At 42.0% G+C, this 21,258-nt stretch overlaps 5 protein-coding genes across 6 annotated transcripts in view; 2 read left to right on the forward strand and 3 right to left on the reverse strand.

Moving 5' to 3' along the window:
* Window positions 1–2,004: 2,004 nt before the first annotated feature.
* On the reverse strand, window positions 2,005–6,456 carry LOC311111638 (succinate dehydrogenase assembly factor 2, mitochondrial-like). The gene is made up of 4 exons (XM_084154414.1): window positions 5,603–6,456; window positions 4,292–4,515; window positions 3,745–3,854; window positions 2,005–3,506 (listed from the first exon to the last, which is right to left on the reverse strand). The coding sequence occupies exons 1-4, from the start codon at window positions 5,627–5,629 to the stop codon at window positions 3,376–3,378; spliced, it is 492 nt and encodes a 163-aa protein (XP_084010540.1). The 5' UTR covers window positions 5,630–6,456; the 3' UTR covers window positions 2,005–3,375.
* Window positions 6,360–9,909, forward strand: LOC311111636 (cleavage and polyadenylation specificity factor subunit 7-like; the record flags this gene model as incomplete). Of its 2 annotated transcripts, none has more annotated exons than XM_084154410.1 (9): window positions 6,360–6,526; window positions 6,883–7,092; window positions 7,263–7,366; window positions 7,785–7,930; window positions 8,043–8,397; window positions 8,514–8,635; window positions 8,776–8,923; window positions 9,025–9,262; window positions 9,453–9,909. In XM_084154410.1, the coding sequence occupies 8 exons, from the start codon at window positions 6,443–6,445 to the stop codon at window positions 9,260–9,262; spliced, it is 1,407 nt and encodes a 468-aa protein (XP_084010536.1). In that variant the 3' UTR covers window positions 9,453–9,909. The 2 variants fall into 2 exon arrangements, with proteins under 2 accessions (XP_084010536.1, XP_084010537.1); XM_084154411.1 differs by having other exon boundaries at window positions 6,443–6,526; window positions 8,517–8,635.
* Window positions 9,910–10,170: 261 nt separating this feature from the next.
* LOC311111639 (DNA-directed RNA polymerases I, II, and III subunit RPABC5) lies at window positions 10,171–11,451 on the reverse strand. The gene is made up of 3 exons (XM_084154415.1): window positions 11,373–11,451; window positions 10,642–10,758; window positions 10,171–10,458 (listed from the first exon to the last, which is right to left on the reverse strand). The coding sequence occupies exons 2-3, from the start codon at window positions 10,734–10,736 to the stop codon at window positions 10,350–10,352; spliced, it is 204 nt and encodes a 67-aa protein (XP_084010541.1). The 5' UTR covers window positions 10,737–10,758; window positions 11,373–11,451; the 3' UTR covers window positions 10,171–10,349.
* Window positions 11,452–13,303: 1,852 nt separating this feature from the next.
* LOC311111254 (uncharacterized protein) lies at window positions 13,304–16,721 on the reverse strand. The gene is made up of 2 exons (XM_084153968.1): window positions 16,601–16,721; window positions 13,304–15,768 (listed from the first exon to the last, which is right to left on the reverse strand). The coding sequence occupies exon 2, from the start codon at window positions 15,720–15,722 to the stop codon at window positions 15,408–15,410; it is 315 nt and encodes a 104-aa protein (XP_084010094.1). The 5' UTR covers window positions 15,723–15,768; window positions 16,601–16,721; the 3' UTR covers window positions 13,304–15,407.
* Window positions 16,722–18,591: 1,870 nt separating this feature from the next.
* The window catches only part of LOC311111942 (diacylglycerol lipase-alpha-like), a 35,066-nt gene continuing 32,399 nt past the window's right edge, over window positions 18,592–21,258 (forward strand). The window contains exons 1-2 of the mRNA XM_084154876.1: window positions 18,592–19,038; window positions 19,115–19,223. The gene's annotated coding sequence lies outside the window, so the exon portion shown is untranslated. The remainder of the gene's footprint in view (window positions 19,039–19,114; window positions 19,224–21,258) is intronic.

The following is a 21,258-nucleotide window of genomic DNA, read 5'->3' on the forward strand; positions in this document are numbered from 1 at the left end:
ACAGACAGATCCACACTCCAAACAAGCTTAACGGGAATGGAAAAACATGAACTGTGCAGCACATGAAAGCCTGATATGTAGAATCCACAGGTGAGGCGTATCATTTAATAGTGAGAGAGCAGGGCTAAATTACATTTTTACATTATAGTCGTTTAGCAGACGCTCTTATCCACAGTAGTACATTTTTTTACTTTTTCGTACTGGTCCCCCATGGGAATCTAACCCAAAACCCTGCTGTTGAACGTGCCTTCCTCTACCAACTGAGCCACACGGGACCATTGCCATGTGAAAAAAGGAAACACAGGATTATTGCCATGTGAGCAAAGAAAATGTGCACATTAAGTTTGTGTTTGATTAACATCACACCCACATGATCTAAGTTTATATCATGCAGAACAGGAAAATATATGTTCAGATACACGTGTACAGATGCTCCTACAGAATGTGCAGTCTTTGACCATCCACATCAGACAACTGTTTCTCAGCAGGTTTATAATTCTTCCGATTAAAACCTAATCAAGACAAACAATTAAGAAGTAAGATGATAAAGAAATCAATTGAAGAAATATGAAGATACAAACTTGACACAGGCCAATACATCTTTGACACTAGTGGTGTTGGAAATAATGACATCCAGATGAGTTGCCTAACACCGAGACATACAGACAGATTGACTGTGTCAGGTTAATAGACAAACACTGACAGAAACAGTTATAAATAAGGACAGGCGGTCAGAGGAAGATGTGTCCAGTCCATGTCTCTGAAGTGGGACAGATGGCAGCAAAGTCACAGAGATGACACAGAGGGGGACTCTGCTGACATCACAGAGTGCTATTTAAAGACACACACCCAGTATCTCCACCCCACCCTGTCCACGCAGGAACTTTACTTAAAATGACTTTGTGTGGCAATTTAATCTATGATCAATTGTGTACAAATCACCACTTTAACTAAGCCGATTTATGCCAAGTGGTTTGATTGCCAAGCGAGGAAGTAGCCTGGGTACAGACTATTGAAGTGCAAATTGTGTTTGTGCTGGTGAGCTGAGACTGTTCCCTCAGGTGATGGACATCATCTTTTAAATCATAAATGTCTTCTGTAATCACCTGAGTGTTCAGCACAATGGTTCTGGTGACTTGCGGGTAGAACCAGGCAGAGGGAAGGCTTGTCTCAATTCTGTTGTAATTCTCTGCACACCCCCTGGCCAAAGGGCACCTCCCTGCTGGTCTCAGAACATTCCACTGAGATTACATGATAACAGAGAAACTCTCACCACTGTCAACACAAGTAACTGTGGTGGCAGGGGGAGAGGGAGAAAGAAACACGGTTTATGTGCTTCAGGGCAAATAAAATCAGCAATTTAAGTACTGATACTATTTGACACTCTGACACACTCATAAACTCCCACTCACTAGCTTGCAGCCCAGCAAACACACAGGGTGCAAACATACACACACACTCGCACAAACATTATGCCCAGCAGGTGCACCCACTTACACACCTGATACACTTTCATTATAGCCACGTCTTCATATGTTTACTAATTCATGGTGAAAGGAGAGCCTTACCTATTAATTTTATGCAGATATCTAGATACATTATGAATCATCTTAACCTGAGTTACTGAGCTGAAAGCTAATTACAGACATCAAGGACATTGATGGTTGTCCATAGCTTGCCAGTGCAACCCTCAGTAACCTTATATAATTTAACTATTGACTGTTTTGGTGCCTACATCTCTGCATTTAAGAGTGAGTATTGAGCTTCATGTTTTTGAATCTGTATTCCCAGTATGTTAAATTAGACCTGTGATTAGCAGTGATGTGCAGTTGAGGTGCAAAAAGGGAATGAAAGAGCAGTTTTGCTTCCCCCTGGTGTCCATGCATTGACACTGCAACCCACCCAAGCACCTGGGTCGAAATGCCAAAGGAGAAATGCTCACTGACAGGGATGTAAACAAATGTGTGCACAACAGTTGAGAGAAATAAGCTTTTTGTGCGTATGGAACATTTATGGGATATTTTATTTCAGCTAATGAAACATGTGACCAACACTTTACATGTTACGTTTATATTTTTGTTCAGTATAGTTAACTCACACATCCGTGTACTAAAGTAATTATTTTCATTATGTGTTGAAGGTCTTATGAATAAGGGCAGTGATAGAAATATGCATGTAGTGCAATGGCTTGCTGCAGGAATTGTCCTTGTCCAGGAGGTGGGTTTGTCTGGTTAATTATGATGAGAACCATTAGCATTCTCTGAGGGTGTTAATTTTTTTAGCAGTGTGATTGTGTGAACACTCCAAAGGAACTCAGACCACTCAAAGAGCCCCCGACACTAACCGAATTTAAGACTATCTCGAGAGGTGGTCTGAGTTCGATTCGCTTGAATTCCGCGGTCGGGTTCCCTTTTTTAGGGCAATTTGAACACAAAAGCTCCCCAGGTTCGCTTGTCATTATTCGCGCACCACACACTAGACTACTGCAACACCGTTTCCCCTGCAATTGCCCCTCCCATTGGTGCCACAAATTAGATACAATTATGATGTGCTGGTTCACGGCAAAAACATGTGCTGTTTTAGGATATTGATTTTAAAAAATATGCGTGGAGTTTTTAGATCAGATACTTTTTTTGCAATATGTGATCTATAGGCGAAGAGAGCTTCATACGCTGTTTATTCGATTGTGGGGTTTGAATAGTGTGAGAAGACGACAACATAACTTGGTAAAAATCACAACATAAGGTACAAAATCTATTCTAGCTCTTAAAAAGGGGCAGTAGCATACAATGTGTGTAACATTTTCAATTACGGCATTATTTAATCTGCAGTTATTCTTCTGCCATTTATTCTGTTACCAATAATATTTACATGTTAATGGTATCTTCTGATTACAATTATTTTGTCTCACCTTTTAACTAAATGCAATCTATTAGCTTCCTAAATGTAAGTAGGTATATGGTATATGGTAGGCCGTCAATGTAAATAAGAATTTGTTCTTAACAGACTTGCCTAGTTAAAAAAAGGTTAAATAAAATAAAAATATATAGCTGTCCGATAACTCATTCTGATGGAATGGCTTGTCCTGCACTTTGTAAAAACCCACAGTGCTTTGAATGAATGTTGGAAAAAGATCTTGGTTCCTTTCTAAACATAGCAATGTGAATGCAAAGAGGACTCAGACAACAAAATAGGTGAAGTGAACTGGCAAAAGAGTTGAGTCCTCATACAAAGGCAAGGGCAGTGTGAATAAAAAGAGAACTGAGATCTTTTGCTTTTTTTAACCCCAGAGTTCACTTTAAAGAGGCCTGAGATCAGTTATTTTAAAGAGGACTATATATGAAAACACCCTGAGAGGGATGTGTCAGCCAGGCTTCACTGGCTCCCCTTGTCCAGGTATTCCAGGTTGGGTGCGTCCAGCCTCTGTTCCTGATCCCTGTTCTTAGTGAACTCCTTCAGCAGGTCCATGATCTCACCTGTGTACACATCAGGTACAGGCTGGGCCTCTGTTGAGATGAGGGAAAGACAACACACATTCAGTTAACTTCAACTTACATTTTATATCTCATATAGCATTATTAGCTCACCATAATGCTAAGAAAGTCAGCAGATCAGCTTGAAAATAAGAACTGTTTCTAAACAACAGTATAACTAATAGTATTATATGGTTTGCTTGCCCTGGTGTAGATCAGAGTGGATAATCACAGTTGATAAGAGAATATGAAGCTGAACCACTCTCCTCACCTGTTGCCCAGTAGTAGATGTCCCAGTCGTTGCTAGGCTCGTTGATCAGTCTGTCATACTGTCTTAACTGGGGCTCGCTCATCGTATTAAGATATTGCTTGGCAAACAGGCTGAAAGGGGAAAGACAATTTGATTGGTATAATAATAAATAATATGCCATTTCGCAGACGCTTTTATCCAAAGCGACTTACAGTCATGTGTGCATACATTTTTACGTATGGGCGGTCCCGGGGATCGAACCCACTACCCTGGCGTTACAAGCGCCATGCTCTACCAATTGAGCTACAGAGGACCACATGTGCATGTGCAAGTGTATGGTTTTGAGACATGTCCAAGACTCAGATACACATATTGTAAGTTGCACACTATAATTAAATCATGCCTCTGCCACTGACCACGAATATGCTGCCTGTCCTTAAAACTGACGGTTTATAAATTCCTTCTATCTGCATTGTGGGCTCTATCATAGTATGAGCTTTGCTCGGGATTAAATAGAAGACTAAAATCAATACAAAAATCTATACAGTATGATTAGTGGTCCAGTCACCTGAGCAATATGCAATTCTCCAGCATGCCCCTCTTTCGGCTTTGGAAGAGCAGGCGCCGTCTCTTGATGTCCATGGTCTCGCCATCCTTCTCTGTCCAGGGGGGCAGGGGGATCTCAATTAGGTCACCCCTAGAGTCATCAGGTGCCTCTCCTTTGTAACCCCGTGTAGTCATTAGTTCTGCCACAGCTGGTCTCCATGATGCCTGGCATACCCCGCTTACCAGCTGGACAAGATAAACAACAACATCATCATCATCATCATCATCATCATCATTACCAACAACTGGACAACATTGTGATTTGATTTGAACAAGGAGATGGTTTTAATTATAGTTTAATTGCTAGAAAAGTAGCTTACAATGACTGTCCTGTAGGGTACTCACAAGTCTGACTGGCAAAGATCATAGGCTAATTCAGATGACAGTCCGACAGAAGCGTACCTTGAGCATAATTGTTCCTAGCTAGCTACCACTATGTATTAATTGGACTGCTGCCCTTGCCAGACAGCTAACAACCATTAGCTACAAAACAAGAGGTTGGTTGCATAACATTATCTGCTGCCCTCCCATGTCCAACCATTGTATGGTTGCACAAGTGTACCTTCATATACTACACAACTTTACCATTCAGTTTGAAAAGAGAGAGCAGAACATTACTTTCAAACTCAGTAGTCAACTAGGTTTATGGGCAAACTTTAGTTAGCTTCAGTCAGAATATACAGCATTTCTAGCCAACTAGGTAGCTTGCCAGCCTTGACATTAGTTATCTAGCTAGCAAACGTTATCTAGCTATCTATCTATCTCGCTACTAAATTCAATTGACTGTACTAACACGTTTCAATGTCACATGCACAAGTACAGTGGAATGCCTTTCTTACAAACTCAAAACCCAACAATGCAATAATCAATAACAATGTTGCTAATACTAGAAAAAAAACACGAGAAATAAGAAGAAATATGAAGAACACAATAAGTAAGCGTCCTATATACTGAGTCGGTTCCAATACCATATTTACAATGTGCTGTGAAACCGGAGTGATGGAGGTAGATATGTATAGGGATAAGATTACTAGGCATCAGGATATAAAATAAACAGAGTAGCAGCCGCTTGTATGTGGGTGGTTGGGTGTGCGTGTGTAGTCAATATAAATGTATGTGCATATTATTTGTGAGTGAGCGAGTGTGAATGTCGGGCCCTGTGAGTGTGGATAGAGACAGTACAAAAATTAATATTAAAATTTTAATGAGGATACAAGGTTAACTCAGATAGTCCGTGTAGCCTAATATATAGTGTATTCCAAATACTACTCACTCTTTTAGCAACGAGAGCAGACAGCATTGTGTATTTCTTCCTTGTGACTGCTGAATCCTGATGTGACTGTTCTTGTTGACACGAGAGTAACCAGTGTCCTAAATTACACAAGTCCCTGCTAGCCAAAGACAGTCGCGTAATAACAGATGGCTACAGCAGGAAATGTCCTCTAGTTTGGAGAAATAATTGGCGCTATATTGGTGAGGGCAATTATTACTTCTTCCAAATGGTTCTTGAAATGAATGTTAAACAATAATAATTGTATCAACATGTCAAATATTTACATTATATATTCACGTATGTAACAACATATATTATTTAGCTGATAGCTAAACAATTTCTGTGGAACCTCGTGATATCATGCCTGTTTCACACCGGAGATATTTGAAAGATGCACTCCTCGATTCCGCTTCTGTTCTGATGTAGCAGCAACAAGCTAGCTGAGTGCTTACCTGAATGTTATCCGTTTTTGCATGCGGACTTAATTACAATTATATCACATTTTGAAAGTATAAAATTTGTCGACTTTTTAATCCGGGTTGGTAATTTATTTGTTTGCCTTTGGTATTCCGTCCACGCCAGCTTCCCTGCAAGGGTTGGAGATGCGAGGTGATGCTAGCTAGCCATTTGGCTAACGTTCGCTAGCTAGTTCAACAATATTGCGGGGCTAACTGGGTAACGTTAGCTAGCTGGACTAGCTACATCAATAAAACATAGACGCACGGAAAGGTGCAAAACATGCACGTTTAGTTATTTCCTTGCGTTTATTGCCAAGTGTCGATTGCTGAGAGAAAACGTTGCTAACGTAGCCACAGGCTGCAGTGCCAACCAGGACTCGGGATGGCGGCTAAAGCGGCGGATGGTGGTGGTGCAACTGACCTCATAGACATCTACGACGAGAACTTCAGTCAAAACAACGGGGAGGTAAGACAGGCCGAGAGAGCTTATGGAAAGAGCTGTAGACATGAATAGTTGTGAGAAGCTGAAAGCGAATGCAGAAGATTCTTGAAGTGGGAACTAAAATAACTTGTTGGATGAGGTTGTTTGATTTTACCATGTCAACATTTTACATGAATGAATGTCAATAGCGACATTTAGAGTATATAATGTTAACAAATCATACTATTCAATTTAATATCCATGATATCAACAATACAGATGTGGCGGTTAGTGTTCTCTCGTAGTTTGTCTGATTCTTCAGGGATGGTCATTGTGAGTGATAAGAATGTAGCTAGGCATTGAGGGATGATGTCTATCTTCTGTCCATCTTCTCTCTATAGGATGGAGATTTTGCGACGACGGCAGAGGCAAGTGATCTTTATGATGATGTGCTCACTGGCTCTGTGAGCCGGGAAAGGAAATTCTCAGAGGATGCTATCCCTCTCAGCAAGGACCAGCCAACGAAAGAGGAGAGCAAACCAACAATACTGTACACTTACAGTGGGGTGTGGAACAAGAGACTGGCTGTATATGTGGGCAACTTTTCCTGGGTGAGTCTCCCACCACCACCATTACCTTCAGTCCAGTTTGCTAATATATTAGCATATGTTCTGTAATGAGATACAGCCACGTAGACCTATTACCTTTCTATCCCTATCCTTCATTTTTACTAATCTTCTCCCTCTTTCTCTCCCTTGTCTTCCTTTACCCCTCTCCTCAGTGGACCTCCGACAAAGACCTTATTAACGTGGCGCGCACCTTGGGCGTGAAGGACATTGTGGAGATAAAATTTGCTGAGAACAGAGCTAATGGCCAGTCCAGGGGGTGAGAGTTAGGCCTATCCAGTGGGCATCATTCTAATCTAATGTGATCTATTTCTTCACTATTTATTAACTGGGTGTTTCGCCATTTCATGACTGGGTCTGGTCATAGTGTTCTAGGGAGACCTGGTAACAGACACCTATTGAGTCAAGTTAGTCTTAAAATAAATATGATGTGCCAGTAGCTAAGCTAAATACAGATCTTACAGATGACTACCAACGTTTTATTATTTATTATCTGTGCATGATCCAGAGCCAAAGTGTTGTCTCCAGACCCTGAAGAACTGGACAGGGCTGCTCTGGTGGTCTACTGATGGCTAGTAGATTATGTTGTGAAGGCATTTCAAAGCTCTGAAATAGATTTTCTATCCAGCTGGTAACATAACGTATACTAGCTGATATTTATATTTTACTCTCTATAGATACGCTGAGGTAGTGGTGGCCACAGAAGAGTCATTGCAGAGGTTGCTGGAGACTTTGCCAAATTGTCATGTTAATGGAGAAAAGGTGGACTGCCGCTTTGCCACACGACAGAATCTTGCTGTGTTTGAAGCCCAGGCTAATAAACGTAAGCGCACATCTACATACAGTAAATAAATAGGTACTCAAGTCTTTCTCGGAAGTGATATCCAATGCTGCCATTGAAACAAAATCAAACTGTCCCTCCTCCTTTTCCGTAGGTGTCCCCCAGCGCTCTAACTCAAAGGAGTCGTCAGATACTGGGGGCAAAAAAGCCTCTGTCTCCCCTGCTGTGCTCAACCAGAACCACTCCACTGTCCCGCACACTATCCACCCCCAACACATTCACAACAAACCTCCCCCTCTGTCAGTCCCATACTTTAGTCTGCCGCCTCCTCTTTTCCCCCACCTTCCCCCACACATTCCCCCTCCCCCCATGCCCCACCTTTTCCCTCCACCACCTCTACGTCTCCCCAGCCATCCTCCTCCCTCCCTGCATCTCAACCCCGCCTTCTTTCCTCCAGCACAACACAACAACTACAGTCAACAACACAACACATCGTACAACCAGCACAAGTGAGCTCATCCACTGTACTTTATATTATGGAATGATTTTGTATTAATTGGTAAACATGTCTATCACAAGGATATGTATGTATGATGATGATCAGTAAGGGAGTGTTTTTCTCTAGCAGTAGGGACAGTGAAGCTCCCACACCCCAAATGCCAGAGGGAGAGTTTGATGAGCTGATGAACAGAAACAGAGCCATCGCCAGCAGCGCCATCACCAAGGCTGTGTCTGGAGCTACTGCCGGTTAGACTCTCACTGAAAAATGCCTACAGTAGACACTCAAATACAGATTCATGATGATAAATCTAGACTAGAGACCCAAAGACATTGACATGTGCAGTACACAATGCAGATCATGGTCATCTTAAATCCTGCTGTTGTAGGAGACCTGCCCCTGGCCATTGAGACCCTTTTGACTGCCATTGCTGTCATCAAGCAGTCAAGAGTGTATGGGGACGAGCGCTGTCGAGCCCTGGTCACCTCTCTGAAAGACTGCCTCTTCTCCATCGAGAGCAAGTCATACGGCTCCAGGTCAGTGCTGGAAAAATTGTTTGGACCTCTCATGGACCGTTCTTTCATCACAAACGGAAATTGTAATGTGGCCTCACTTCTCACTTGCTCTCTCTTTGTAGGAAAAGACACCGTTCCCGTGACAGAGAACACCGTTCCCGAGATAGGGAGCGGGACAGAGAACGGGACAGAGGCAGGGGAAGGGAAGAAAGGGAAGAGTCCTACAGCCAGGAATGGGAGGCTGCAGGAATGTCCCGCCGGCACCGAGAACGCTCCCTAAGTGGGGAGCGAGATGGTAGAGACCGGGAGCGGGTTCGGGAACGAGATAGACATAGGGAGCACCGCGAGCGGCACCGCTAGGTAAGCTCTCTGACCCTGTCATATCTCCAACACGTCTCCCCTCTAATTCTGTAATCCCCTCATCTCCAGACCACCACCACTTACTCACATCCTGAAATACACCACCACCTCTAATTGCCAAGCACCTGTTTTTTCAGTCAACCCCTTGTATTAACGCACTCCTGACAGAACTTTTGTCTGTTCTTTTCAGGACATTCTAGGCTGTCTTTGTCCCTGTCAGGCTGAGTAGGATGGGAGACAGGACTTTATTTCTGCGCCAAGCTGCTTAAAAGTCTAGGATAATGGATGAACTGATGGTGAGACAAAATGAATGTCCATAGCCCCCCCATCTCCACAACCTACTGCCCCCACGTTCACATTTCCCTGGTACTCAGCAGCCACCAAGCATTTTACCTTCTCATCATAATCTTCTGATCTCAGCCATCACCAACCCCCTCTTTCTCACAGTGATACTGTCTTTGTAATTTAATTTTTTTATTATGAATTGACGGTTTCAGGGTTGTGGCTGCAACTTTTGTTGTTTGCCACACCTGCATGCACAAAGCAGAGGTAAATTTTTTATATGTTGAACTGTGCAGTGTTTTTTTTTCCTCTTCCCCCTTCTTTTGTATCAAATTTGAACTGATTAAAAAAGGCTGTTAAAATGAGTTGGAACAAGTGTGTTGATTTTTATTTACACAATAATGTAAATGACGTGGCAAGTGGCTGTAACCTTATTGATTGAAATAAAACCATGTTTTGCCTGATAAAGCAGCAGGAATTCAGAAGACACTAGTGAAATGAGCCTTGCCTAGCAGGGTTCTATGTTCTCTCAGGATGCAGAGTGCATGCGAGACGAAGTGAAACTAGGTCACTGAGCCAACACAAAGAAACCATATTACAGAAATTTGACTCTGCTTTACAAAGCACTTATTATAAATGAAGTATTTGTTGCTTTATTCAACAACAACAAACGTGTACAATTCAAACAAGGTGTGAAAAGTCTCTTGAGGATGTCAATCCAGCAGGGTGCACTGCTTCACTGGCAGTCAGCCTGGGCTTGCCTATAAATAAGCCAGATGGTTCTTGTATTATGTTGTTGTATCCATCATTTCTCCAGGGGTGCATAATTCAGCAACTTCTCAATGAGGTCTACATGGGCCAGCAGCATCCTCCGACAGCAATACCTCTTCAGACCAAGAGCATCAAGGGCATCACTGCCAACCAGACAAAAGGGAGGAGACAGGAGAGTTTGTGATATGTTTATCAGGTGTAGCCTATGTATGTAGCTACTAAATAATATCAGATTAAATAAGTTAACACCAATATATTTTGAGAAAGGGATTCATCTTAGGGAAATACAATGTAAACAATGACCACAGCAAACATGAGTCTCTAACCCTTCAGTGTATTCAGCTTGAAGGAGGCCAAGGTATGCCTCCCATTTATTCCCAACGATTTTCCCACAGGTGAAGCACCGGACCGGGATAATCATTTTGATCCGATCGACTGGGGCCCTGTAAACAAATTAGCAACAGAATTACGAAAAATGTATGCACTCTACTGTAAATTGCTCTGAATAAGAGCGTCTGCTAAATGACAAATGTAGTTAATGTAGGGGCGGCAGGTAGCTTAGTGGGTAAGAGCATTGAGCCAGTAACCGAAAGGTCGCTGGTTCTAATCCCCGAGCCGACTAGGTGAAAAATCTGTCGATGTGCCCTTAAGCAAGGCACTTAACCCTAATTGCTCATGTAAGTCGCTCTGGATAAGAGCGTCTGCTAAATGACTTAAATGTAAATGTTAACAGTTTAGCAGGTGACATGCTAGCAAAGCTAGCCAGCCAACGGCAGAAGGGTGGCTTAAAGAAAACGTTAGATATTCAATGAAAAATGCATAACTAAACGAAAATGCATAGACTATCAATTTTGTAGCTAACTTGCCAGCTATAGTTTACTGGCGGGCATGTCAACAGGCGTGCTAGCTAGCTACAGTACTAGCTAGCGCACACGTTTTCAAATCCGTTGCATATAGCTAGCTAGTTAACCAAAAAGTGTTAGCACAAAACAACTAGATATGTGTTTTATATCATGGCGAAATAGAGACTCAAACAGTAAAGTAGTTATCGACTCACTGTAAAGTAGGAGATGTTCTGCAGTAACCCTTGCAAACAGACAAGAAAGCACACCGGAAGAAAATGTAGCTAGTTTGCAGCTAGGCTAACGCGCGTCGCCCCTCCCTCAATACTAGGGCATGTTCGTGGGCCTGCAACGTTACAGGGGATACTAGAAAGGTTTGATCGAATTGAATGAGCTGAGCCTCATTCATAGCCAGTGGCGGCTCCTGAAAAAATTCTCAGGGGGGGCAATTTTTCTGATGATTTAGGTGACCTACACACATTTTAAAAAAGATATGTCCAGCAACAACATGAAGACAGGGGCAGCATATAAGTCAATACCAGAAGCATTTATTGACTGATCTCAAAAGTGTTGGCTTACAAAAGCAAAATAAGTTATCACAGTAAAAATAATCAAGGGTGTTCTTTCACATTCCTCAACACTGCATAAACAATATGCATTTCCATAAAACACCTCGTCTAATTGTGCCACAAAGTTGACAAGTCCAAGAAAAATACCAGGGTTGGTGGAGCCCTCAGTTTCATCTTTGCCTCGCAAAGCTAACTCAAACACTCCGCAAAACTTCACACACTGGATTAGCCGGCTGAGGATGTGGCGGTTCTTGCTAACCTCATCGTTGTGGCAGCGGACAGCTAGCCTGTATCCCTCATCCAGTTGAGTGGCAATGTTCACTCTCCCCAAAGCAGACAATCTCAAACCGCTATCCATGTGGGTCTTTGACAGCTCATGTTTCTTAATCTTTTCTGAAAGATGGTGCATGTCCGTTACACCAGTCGCTGTCCAAGCGGTGCTGTCTGCTGTGCCGCCTTCAGGGTGAAAGAGTAAGCAGGGGTAGCAGAAGACTGCATTAGCTACATCGCAGCCTGCTAGCCAGGTTTTTCGTTCGTACCAATTTTTGGAAAATCCTCGGGTGTAGGACTTTCCCCCTTTAGTAGAAACCTGTTGAATTATTAAATTTGGTCTGGGAGGTCATAATTGTTTCGTTGCCAATTTATCTTGATTTGTTCGCCGACAAAAAGGAACTTCTTTCAAAGAGACAATCGAGTTGCACTGAACGCTAGCCATCTTGACAGTAGTACGTGAATTGATTGACGCTGCTACCCGCTCTTTTCTTAGTTACGTTCATGGTTATGTTACGTATGACGAAGCGCGTAAGTGCAAGCCCTCCCGGAACCTATTGAAAGCTCTGATATTTGAAAAAAAAAGATTTTACATGAGAGTCTATGAGAGACTTCTGGGGCGGTTTTCAACCTGACTGAAATCGCCCCAAAAGGGGCGGGGCCATTTGAAGCACGACTTTAGCCTGATTGGACATTTAGTGGCAGATCAGACTTCTAGATTAGAACACTGATAACTTCTGTTGCCGTGATATAATTGATTAGAAAAAAAATCCCTTCCTTTTCCCGTTTGGCAGTGCGTCGCCCATATCGCCCTAATGAACACACCGCCCCTGTTCATAGCTCCATTTACCTTAACATATTGTTGTTTTCATGGTAGATATTAGGGCTCTGTTTAGAATATGACTCCCCCCTCAGTTTTCTATTTTGAACTAGTCCAATACTAGATTCACATGAATCTGGAACTGGCTACTGTATCTCTTTGAGAATGCAGATTTTTAAAACAGCAGGGTGTTTAGAAACCTTATTGGTCAGCATGATAATAACATTTAAAAGCCCCTGGATATATCCTATTTCTTCTTTATGGCTTCTACAATTTGTCTCCTTTTCATGACCGCTAACATGTGAATGGTGGACATAATACAGCCTATAGTCAGTCAGTCCTATTCATACCAGTTACGATGGAGGGAAGGAAACAATGAAAGGAGTGCATCAACCTCAACACAATGAACCCTAGCTAATTCTATTGGTGGAGAGTGTAGGACACAAAATGATGCACAGCCATCAAAGAGACCCTTTAGTCTATGCAAGCTGGTTCATTGCCTTTAATAAAGGTCAGGTCAAGTCACAAGATAACCATTTGGATTTACACAAGGAGCTTTGGGGGCAGGGGAGGGAGTGTGCAAGGAAATATAGGTTTAATCCCCATCGTAATCACCGCTATCATATCATCATCATCTGGTTCTCATTCTCCATTTAGAATAGTATTACCCATCAACATTTCACAATCATTACCATTATTTTAATATCCTACAGAACATGTGCTAAAATGTGGAATCCTACTGGAATTATTGCATTTATACGCTCTTTGAGACCAAGGAAAATAACTGATAGATTTTGTGTAGTACTCTGTGACGTGACGACTAGGCTATTTGAGCATGTGTCTGCATAATATGTGTCTGTTGTTGTACTGGAGGTATTGATATTGCATCATGGTAAACTACATGCCAGTGTTCAAGCAAGATGTTTGATTGGGTGTTGAAAATCTCCTAGGCCTCTAATAAAAAACCAGTTTGTATGTTGTAAAAAATAGGAGAGCTTCTCTGTAATTAATAGGGAAACAAAAGAGGAAACAATCTCAGTTAATTTACTTAATAAATTCAGCTATTTCTCTACTCCCATCAATAATGCATGCATTCTACTCGAATTCTAGGTTTATCAAACTATCAAAAAATATTAATATATTACAAAATAAACCGTAATGCATGTATTATCATCATTTCATCATACTTTCAAGGCTTTCCTGGAGGTTGGAGGTGGATGTAATATATTTGTGTATCTGCTGATTTGTTGAGCATAACTGGCCAAGTTACTACATACATTGGTACACCACATATTGCATGTATAATATAATATAATAATATTTTCATCCTGAATCGAAATTCATACATACAATGTACAGTACTATTACACTAGCTGCACAGTCTCTTGCACTAACACTCTAACATGTATGGTCTTCAAATAAATAGAAGCTACACTATTACTCCAGAGAAATTGCAGTATGCAAGTTGTTAATACATTTGACAAATGGACACAACAAGGGTTTACAGTTTTAACACACAGGGTTAAAATATAATATCTTTGGCAATAGGTTTGGCAATTTAGTGTGTATGCTTTTGGTTTATACTCCATTTGAGTCATCAGGGCCGTAAACGCAGGCAGCCAGGCATGACTTTGACTATAATCTCAATGTACATATTGATTTGGGAGATAGGGGCAATTTGACTATGAAATTGTATTACCTCAGCATCAGTAGAGACTCAAATGGAAGTCTTTCACATCCAATTGTTTAAGTGACTTCATCTGTCACACTATTATCTGCCATTGCTGACTTCACTTACACACAGCCTTCCCTAAACCATGCAACTTCCCCTGAATTGTTATAACGATATCTCCTTGTCTAAAACCGTTATTCAAAAGGGTTCACATCTGATCTGCAGGGACCGTGTATTTACAGCAAAAGCAATACGAGCATAGAAATAACACATACTAGGCACCAGGGTTGGGATCAATTCCATTTAAATTCCATTCAGAAATTAAACAAAATTCAAATTCCAAATGTTCTATATTGAAAAGCATTCAAGAGAATTGGAATTTCAGTGTACTTCCTGAATTGACTGGAATTTAAATGGGATTGACCCCAAACCTACTAGGCACTGACTTGTTCACAATAGTATGTTTAATATACTTCATACTTCACTTCATATGACCTTTTTAAAATCAAACAATATAAAGTTACTATATTTCTACTTCTAACTTATGTATTAGAAGACCCAGAAGATCAAAATGTTTATCAGTGCATACTAGATAAATAGGGTATTCAAGTACTGTATATATGTGTGTGTCCAGTGTAACTGTTGGAGTGTATTTGTATGGTGATTAAATGCCTGTAGACCTATAAGCAGGTGCAGTTGGAGGGGTGGAGCATATTCATGCATGAGTATACTAGCAAGGGCCCAAAAATGTATTACTTGAATGTTCACTGATGTTTATATAGGTCAGACTGAATTAAACTTAAGAAGCACAGTGGCTCCCCATCCCCCATCTCTACCAGCTGCATGATAGTCTATGAACCAATCAGAAAGTGACTCGTTAACCCATCAACCAATAGGTTTTGATGATGAGCGGTGGTGGTTAATTTCTCCGTGCCAACAACAGTGCCCCCAACAGGATGGCACCAGCAGCGATGATGGCACCACCAATGAGGAAGGGCTTCAGGCTTTCCAGGGAGTCTGTGCTGGCCTCTGCTGCCTCTCCGCCCTCTGGTGCCCCCTCTGGTTCAGCTGCTCCATCCTCCACTGGAGGCTCTTCCACAAGGGCCGCTGGGGGTGGAGGCTCGACTGGAGCGGGTTCAACCTTTTTAGGGGGAGCTACCTCCTTCTTCTCCGTCTTCTCTGCTTTAGAGGATGCCTTGGGCACTGGTGCCCCGCTCTTGGCCTTGGCTTCCATAGGATCCAGAAACAGAGGTGGGGTCTTTCAGGTCAGCGCTGCTTCACTGATGGAAAACAGCAAACAGAGGCAGACAGATAATCACACAGATTAGACTCTGTTATCTGCTCTGCTGTCCCTTGGTATTATTATACAGACAAGGAGCATCAACATACACAGAAGGTATTATAAACCTCCTTATTCACTGCAGAATTAAGCAAAAGCCTCTGGTCAGTAGGGCTATAATGTGACCTTGACAGACAAGATGACATAAACAGAGCCATATTGTCCCTGCTATGTACATTATCTGGTTTGTTTATTACATATGTGGAACAAACATCCAGTGGAAGCAACACTTTAAGTCCAGCATCCTGTCAAGAGCAATCTCATGGGAAAGAAACTGCACGTTTTGTAACAGACGGAGTAATCACGCTGCTGCAGCTGCTAAAAAAAGAGCCCCGTTGACAGAGGCACAGAGATGCATGCGTGTCTTCTGCACTCCCCACACTGTCTGACACAAGTGTTAATCCAGTCTCAGCAAGCAAGAAATATTGTCTATGTATATTTCTTTATTTATCTCCCTCTCTCTCTGTCTCTCTCTAAAACGACATGAGTCATACAGTATGTACTGTTAATGGAGGACAAGATGGAGGAAAGGGGACAGGAATAAGTAGAGGAGAGAGTATTAACACATAGTGGAGATACAGAATGATCCAAAGGCAGAAAAATAAGAAAGAGAGAGAGGAATTAAAGAAAAAACTGAGAGATACTATAATGGGTGCATCTGAGGATGCTGGCACAGGATATGAAGATAGGAGCTGCACAGGCCTTGATAATCCCATAGACCAAAATACTGAAATGGCATGAAGGGGAGGAGGTAGAAATCTGGGAGTACATACCCTCAGGCTATTCTGTTCTCCTCTCCAACAGCTCTGTAACAATGGCCGGAAGGATGGAGAGATGGAATTGCTGCGCAAAGGCTGTCAGCTGGTACTCAGTAATGTCCTCAAGACAGAGAGTGAGAGTAAGTAGAGAGATGGAGGGCACAGTGAAAACAGAGGGAGGGAAAGGAGAAGGACTGGGATGTACCATCTGGGCTGCAAACAGTGGGGGTGTCCGTATCTTTACACTGCATTGTGTCTTGGTTCAATTTACTGTATCTCTCTCTGCCTAGCCCTAGAGCTTAGGGTGTCTTTGTCTGCCTACTATAATCATTATTACAATAGTAATTAAATTGTATATACTGTAAAAATATATAATGCAAGTCAAAGATTTGCATACCCAATGTGTGTCATTATGCTGCCTCAAAATGTGTGTGTTTGTGAGTCACTGTCATATTTGTAAAGGGGCAAATACGCTTGTTGTTTGTGTGTGTTTCAAATTTGATCTCAAGTGTGTTCAGTACATGGCTTCAGTCTACTTTCTTGCATCACTGTCCCTGTCTGTATCTAAATAAAATATATCCCTGTGATGCTAAGGGGATGACATCATTCAAATAATACAGCCCTAGTTCAGTCGAATACTACTGTATGCCTACATTGTCATTTTAGTCATTTAGCAAACGCTCTTATCCAGAGTGACTTACAGGAGCAATTAGGGTTAAGTGCTTTGGTCAAGGGCACATCGACAGATTTCTCACCTAGTCTGCTCTGGGATTCAAACCAGCAAGCTTTCGATTACTGGCCCAATTCGCTTAACTGCCAGGATACCTGCCTACCATTGTATTCTACTGACAATTCTACTGTGATTATTGGGCTGTCTGATTTTTACCAGTCAGCTCTAGCCCTCATCTATCCAAGTATGATTCTTTGGATTCCCCCATCAATTACATTTGAGATTTAAAAAATAATAAATAAAATATTCAAAACTCCCCATTAGATGTTTTCTGGGCCTGGCTGCTTTTGTCTTGTTTTTGACAATTATAACATTTAAACCTTTTCTCACCACTGTAATAATGCATTAAGGTGGTTACCTCCATGTACTAATATTAATATTATATGGCGAGGGCCAGCCTGGGAGGAGGCAGGATATAGCAGGATGATTTATAGTAGGAGGAACATCCTGGCAGATGCCCACAGCAACATTTATGCATTCCTAAAACACACAGCAGTATGTTTGACATTAACAAGCATGGCCAGCAGGGCTCAGTCAATACTCAAATAAATGTAAATGCAATGCCAATGCCAACAGTCAGGTTTTGTGCCTATGTGCCTGTGCCTTGTAGCCTGTACTGTAAGATGGACTGATGATTGTATTATTTACAACAATAAACTTACATCTCTTAAAATCAGTATCCATGTGGGATATCAAGTAGGCCTATTGTCAACAGTGTCAACATTACTAAGAATGAATATTTCAGAGAGCTTATTTTATTTTTGGGTGATGCCTGCGAGTCTGCCATGGACAGATGACCCAAACCTCTTGAGGTAGCAGCAGACTGATCGCTGTGGGGTAGCCTTCCCAAGTTGTGTAGGCTAATAGTGTTTGCCTATTCATGGCAAAATGCATTTGGCTAATTATGTGCTTGAAATTATATATTTTTTGCTAATGTTTTAAGGAAACGTGGTCTACCCATGTTTTGTATTTAGGGCCAGTCTGAGCGCAGGTCACACCTATTTAATAAAAGTCTAGCTCAGGAAATGACGTAAATTCACGCCCAGACTCTATAGTTGGAGATTCCTCGATATTCACAAACCACCAGTCGTGCATTTCACAGTGTGCCAGCGGTTTCTACAGCGCATACAATCGCGAAGCCTGCGAGAACGACGCAAATCCAACTGGTTCTATCGTAGGGCGATGGATGACGTAAAGTTCCTACGTAAATTGCGCAGTGGTGATTCGGTGTTTGATCCGCAGCTGCGGAATAGGGAATGGGAATAGAAACGACGTATCTTTTCAGGGATAAAAATTGAGCTGTAGGGGGCTGGGTTTACAACAACCAATTTCTCGGGACCCGCTACTCTAGTTGTCCGATTGGGTTCGGGAGTTGTCCGGTTGGTTGGCATAGATGATACACACAATATAAAAACCATTGTGTAGCGATTTATTTGCTCAACTTCACTGTCTGTCAGTGAGAAACATTGTATGGATGAACCTCCCGGCACTCATACATGGCGTGAAGAGACATCGGGCAGCGGATATCCTACATATCGACGACGTGTTGCAATTTATCGAAGAATCAAGACCTTGAATACCAAGGCAGAGTAAATGGAGCTCGTGTCTGCACGGTTCTGACTGTAGGCTACGGTATGATCCAGCTGCGATCCTTATCTGATTGGCTGGCCCGGATTCCTGTGGAACCTGTTACTTGAAGTACCGTGGCTGGATTCATAGGGAGGTACGTGTGTGTTCTGCCAGCCACGGTTCAGCGCAATATTGTCGCTGCGGAATTTTACAGGGTTTATCCCCGGCAGAGCCCTGGTCCAGGTCCGCGTGGAGGTGAGCTCGAGGTGGACAAGCAGAGGATGGGAGAGCGAACAGAACAGATGCAGTGGGTCTTGGCAAGGCATCATCACAATACAGGTGAGAAAGAAGCTCAACGGCCGATCAATGGAATGTGGAGGGGTGTCATACAATGGCAGCATGGATTTCTGATCTATTTAGACAATAGCCTTTTTTTATATCAACTGGGTTAGCAATCTTACAAATGCCACATTCTTTTCTCACAGGACTTTTTTCTTGGCGTTGCCTACCTTGGTGATAAGGCAGTGATATCAGAGATGAGGCAAATCCGGACATTAGGTTATATGGCCCAACAATTATTGACAGGTCCATTGTTGATTTAATGAAGGCTCAACCCACAGCAAACCTTGAAGATTAGGCTAGATGTATTCAAACCTTTTCTCTACCATGTATTTACTCCTTTATTGTTGCATCATTGTGGAATCTTTCTGCAGAATGTCCAGTGTTTTTGCATTCCTCTCAATAACCCTTCAGGACAGGGCAGGCTATGATGCTCATGTGCAGGCATGCAGCAGGTGGAGAGAGGCTGGATAAAGAACATGTAGCTCAATGTGTGAAGACAGAGCATTTTATCAGCCTCATAGCTGGGCCTACAGAGATAAATACATGTAAATAGAATGCCCAGTCACAATCACTTTATCTCCATGAGTGCCATTCTAGCTTCCCTGTGTGCACTGCATGTTTTCATAAAGGCTCAAACAAGGACAAGTGGATCATGTAAGCTATGTGTGCTTGTATCACAGGTGTATGTCTGTGTATCAAGCATGATCTGTTTGCAGTAGTGTGAAAGTGATCTAAGTGATGTTCTGAAAGATGTTACTACTTGTAGGGAGTTTTTAAGAATGTTGTGTAAAACTAGAAGACAAAATCCAATGGGCAGAGAGATGCAGTGTGAATGGATTACGGTCACGTTCAAAGCGTCTTCAGTGGATTTGAGACCCAGTTTGCCCCTGTAGTAATCTCACATTCAGACTCAGTTTACCCAGGGGCGTATTCATTACGTTGATTCTTTTGCAAAACGCTTCTTAAACGGGGCGGGACCTACCAGAATTTGTCCAATAGAAACTCTTGTTTTTCACTAAACAAAAATATAAACGCAACAATTTCAAAGAATTTACTGTGTTACAGTTCATATACTGTAAGGATATCAGTCGATTTGAAATAAATTAATTAGGCCCTAATCTATGGATTTCAAATGACTGGGAATACAGATGGTAGAGAAATTAACATGACATTCTCTGGCAACAGCTCTGGTGGACATTCCTGCAGTCAGCATGCCAATTGCACGCTCCTTGAGACATCTGTGGTGTTGTGTGACAAAACTGCACATTTTAGAGTGCCCTTTTATTGTCCCCAGCACAAGGTGCACCTGTGTAATGATCATGCTGTTTAATCAACGTCTTGATATGCCACACCTGTCAGGTGGATGGATTAGCTTGGAAAATTAGAAATGCTCACTAACAGGGATGTAAACAAATTTGTGCACCAAAGTTGAGAAAAATAAGCGTTTGTGCGTATGTAAATGTCTGGGATCTTTTCTTTTAGCTCATAAAACATGGTACCAACACTTTACATGTTGCGTTTACATTTTTGTTCAGTACAGTTGCAAAAACGTTCCATTTGGACTAATAATTACACCTCAGTACTGTGGCTCTGCTGCTCCTCACGTTTTCCTCCAACCTCTTTCCCATCGTTTATGGAACAAGTTTGATTCAAATACCTGAGATGAGACTGGAGTGTATGTGTGGTGTGTGAGATGTACGTTCATGTTGCACACGCACATATCTCTGTTTCCAGTAGAGGTGCTATTGTACTTTTGCTTTGGTCATTTCACAGCAACCACTCCCTAGCCAATAATTACCATCACAACAAACAACTATCACATTCTGGACTTCATGACATCAATTTAGATGGATTTCTCCAACTTAAAAGAAACTACTTCTATCATGTTTTCAGATTGAATCTAATATGGGAAAGATCACACTGGTGGTATGGCCATATTTTCAATGAAACTGCTTTTCTCAGACAGAAATCTGGTGTCTCTGTCTGACAAACACAACCATTTTAAAAGCCTAATAATCCATTAGATCTACAG

The sequence above is a fragment of the Coregonus lavaretus genome (genome assembly GCF_964263955.1).
Source record: "Coregonus lavaretus genome assembly, chromosome: 37".
Lineage (NCBI taxonomy): Eukaryota > Metazoa > Chordata > Actinopteri > Salmoniformes > Salmonidae > Coregonus > Coregonus lavaretus.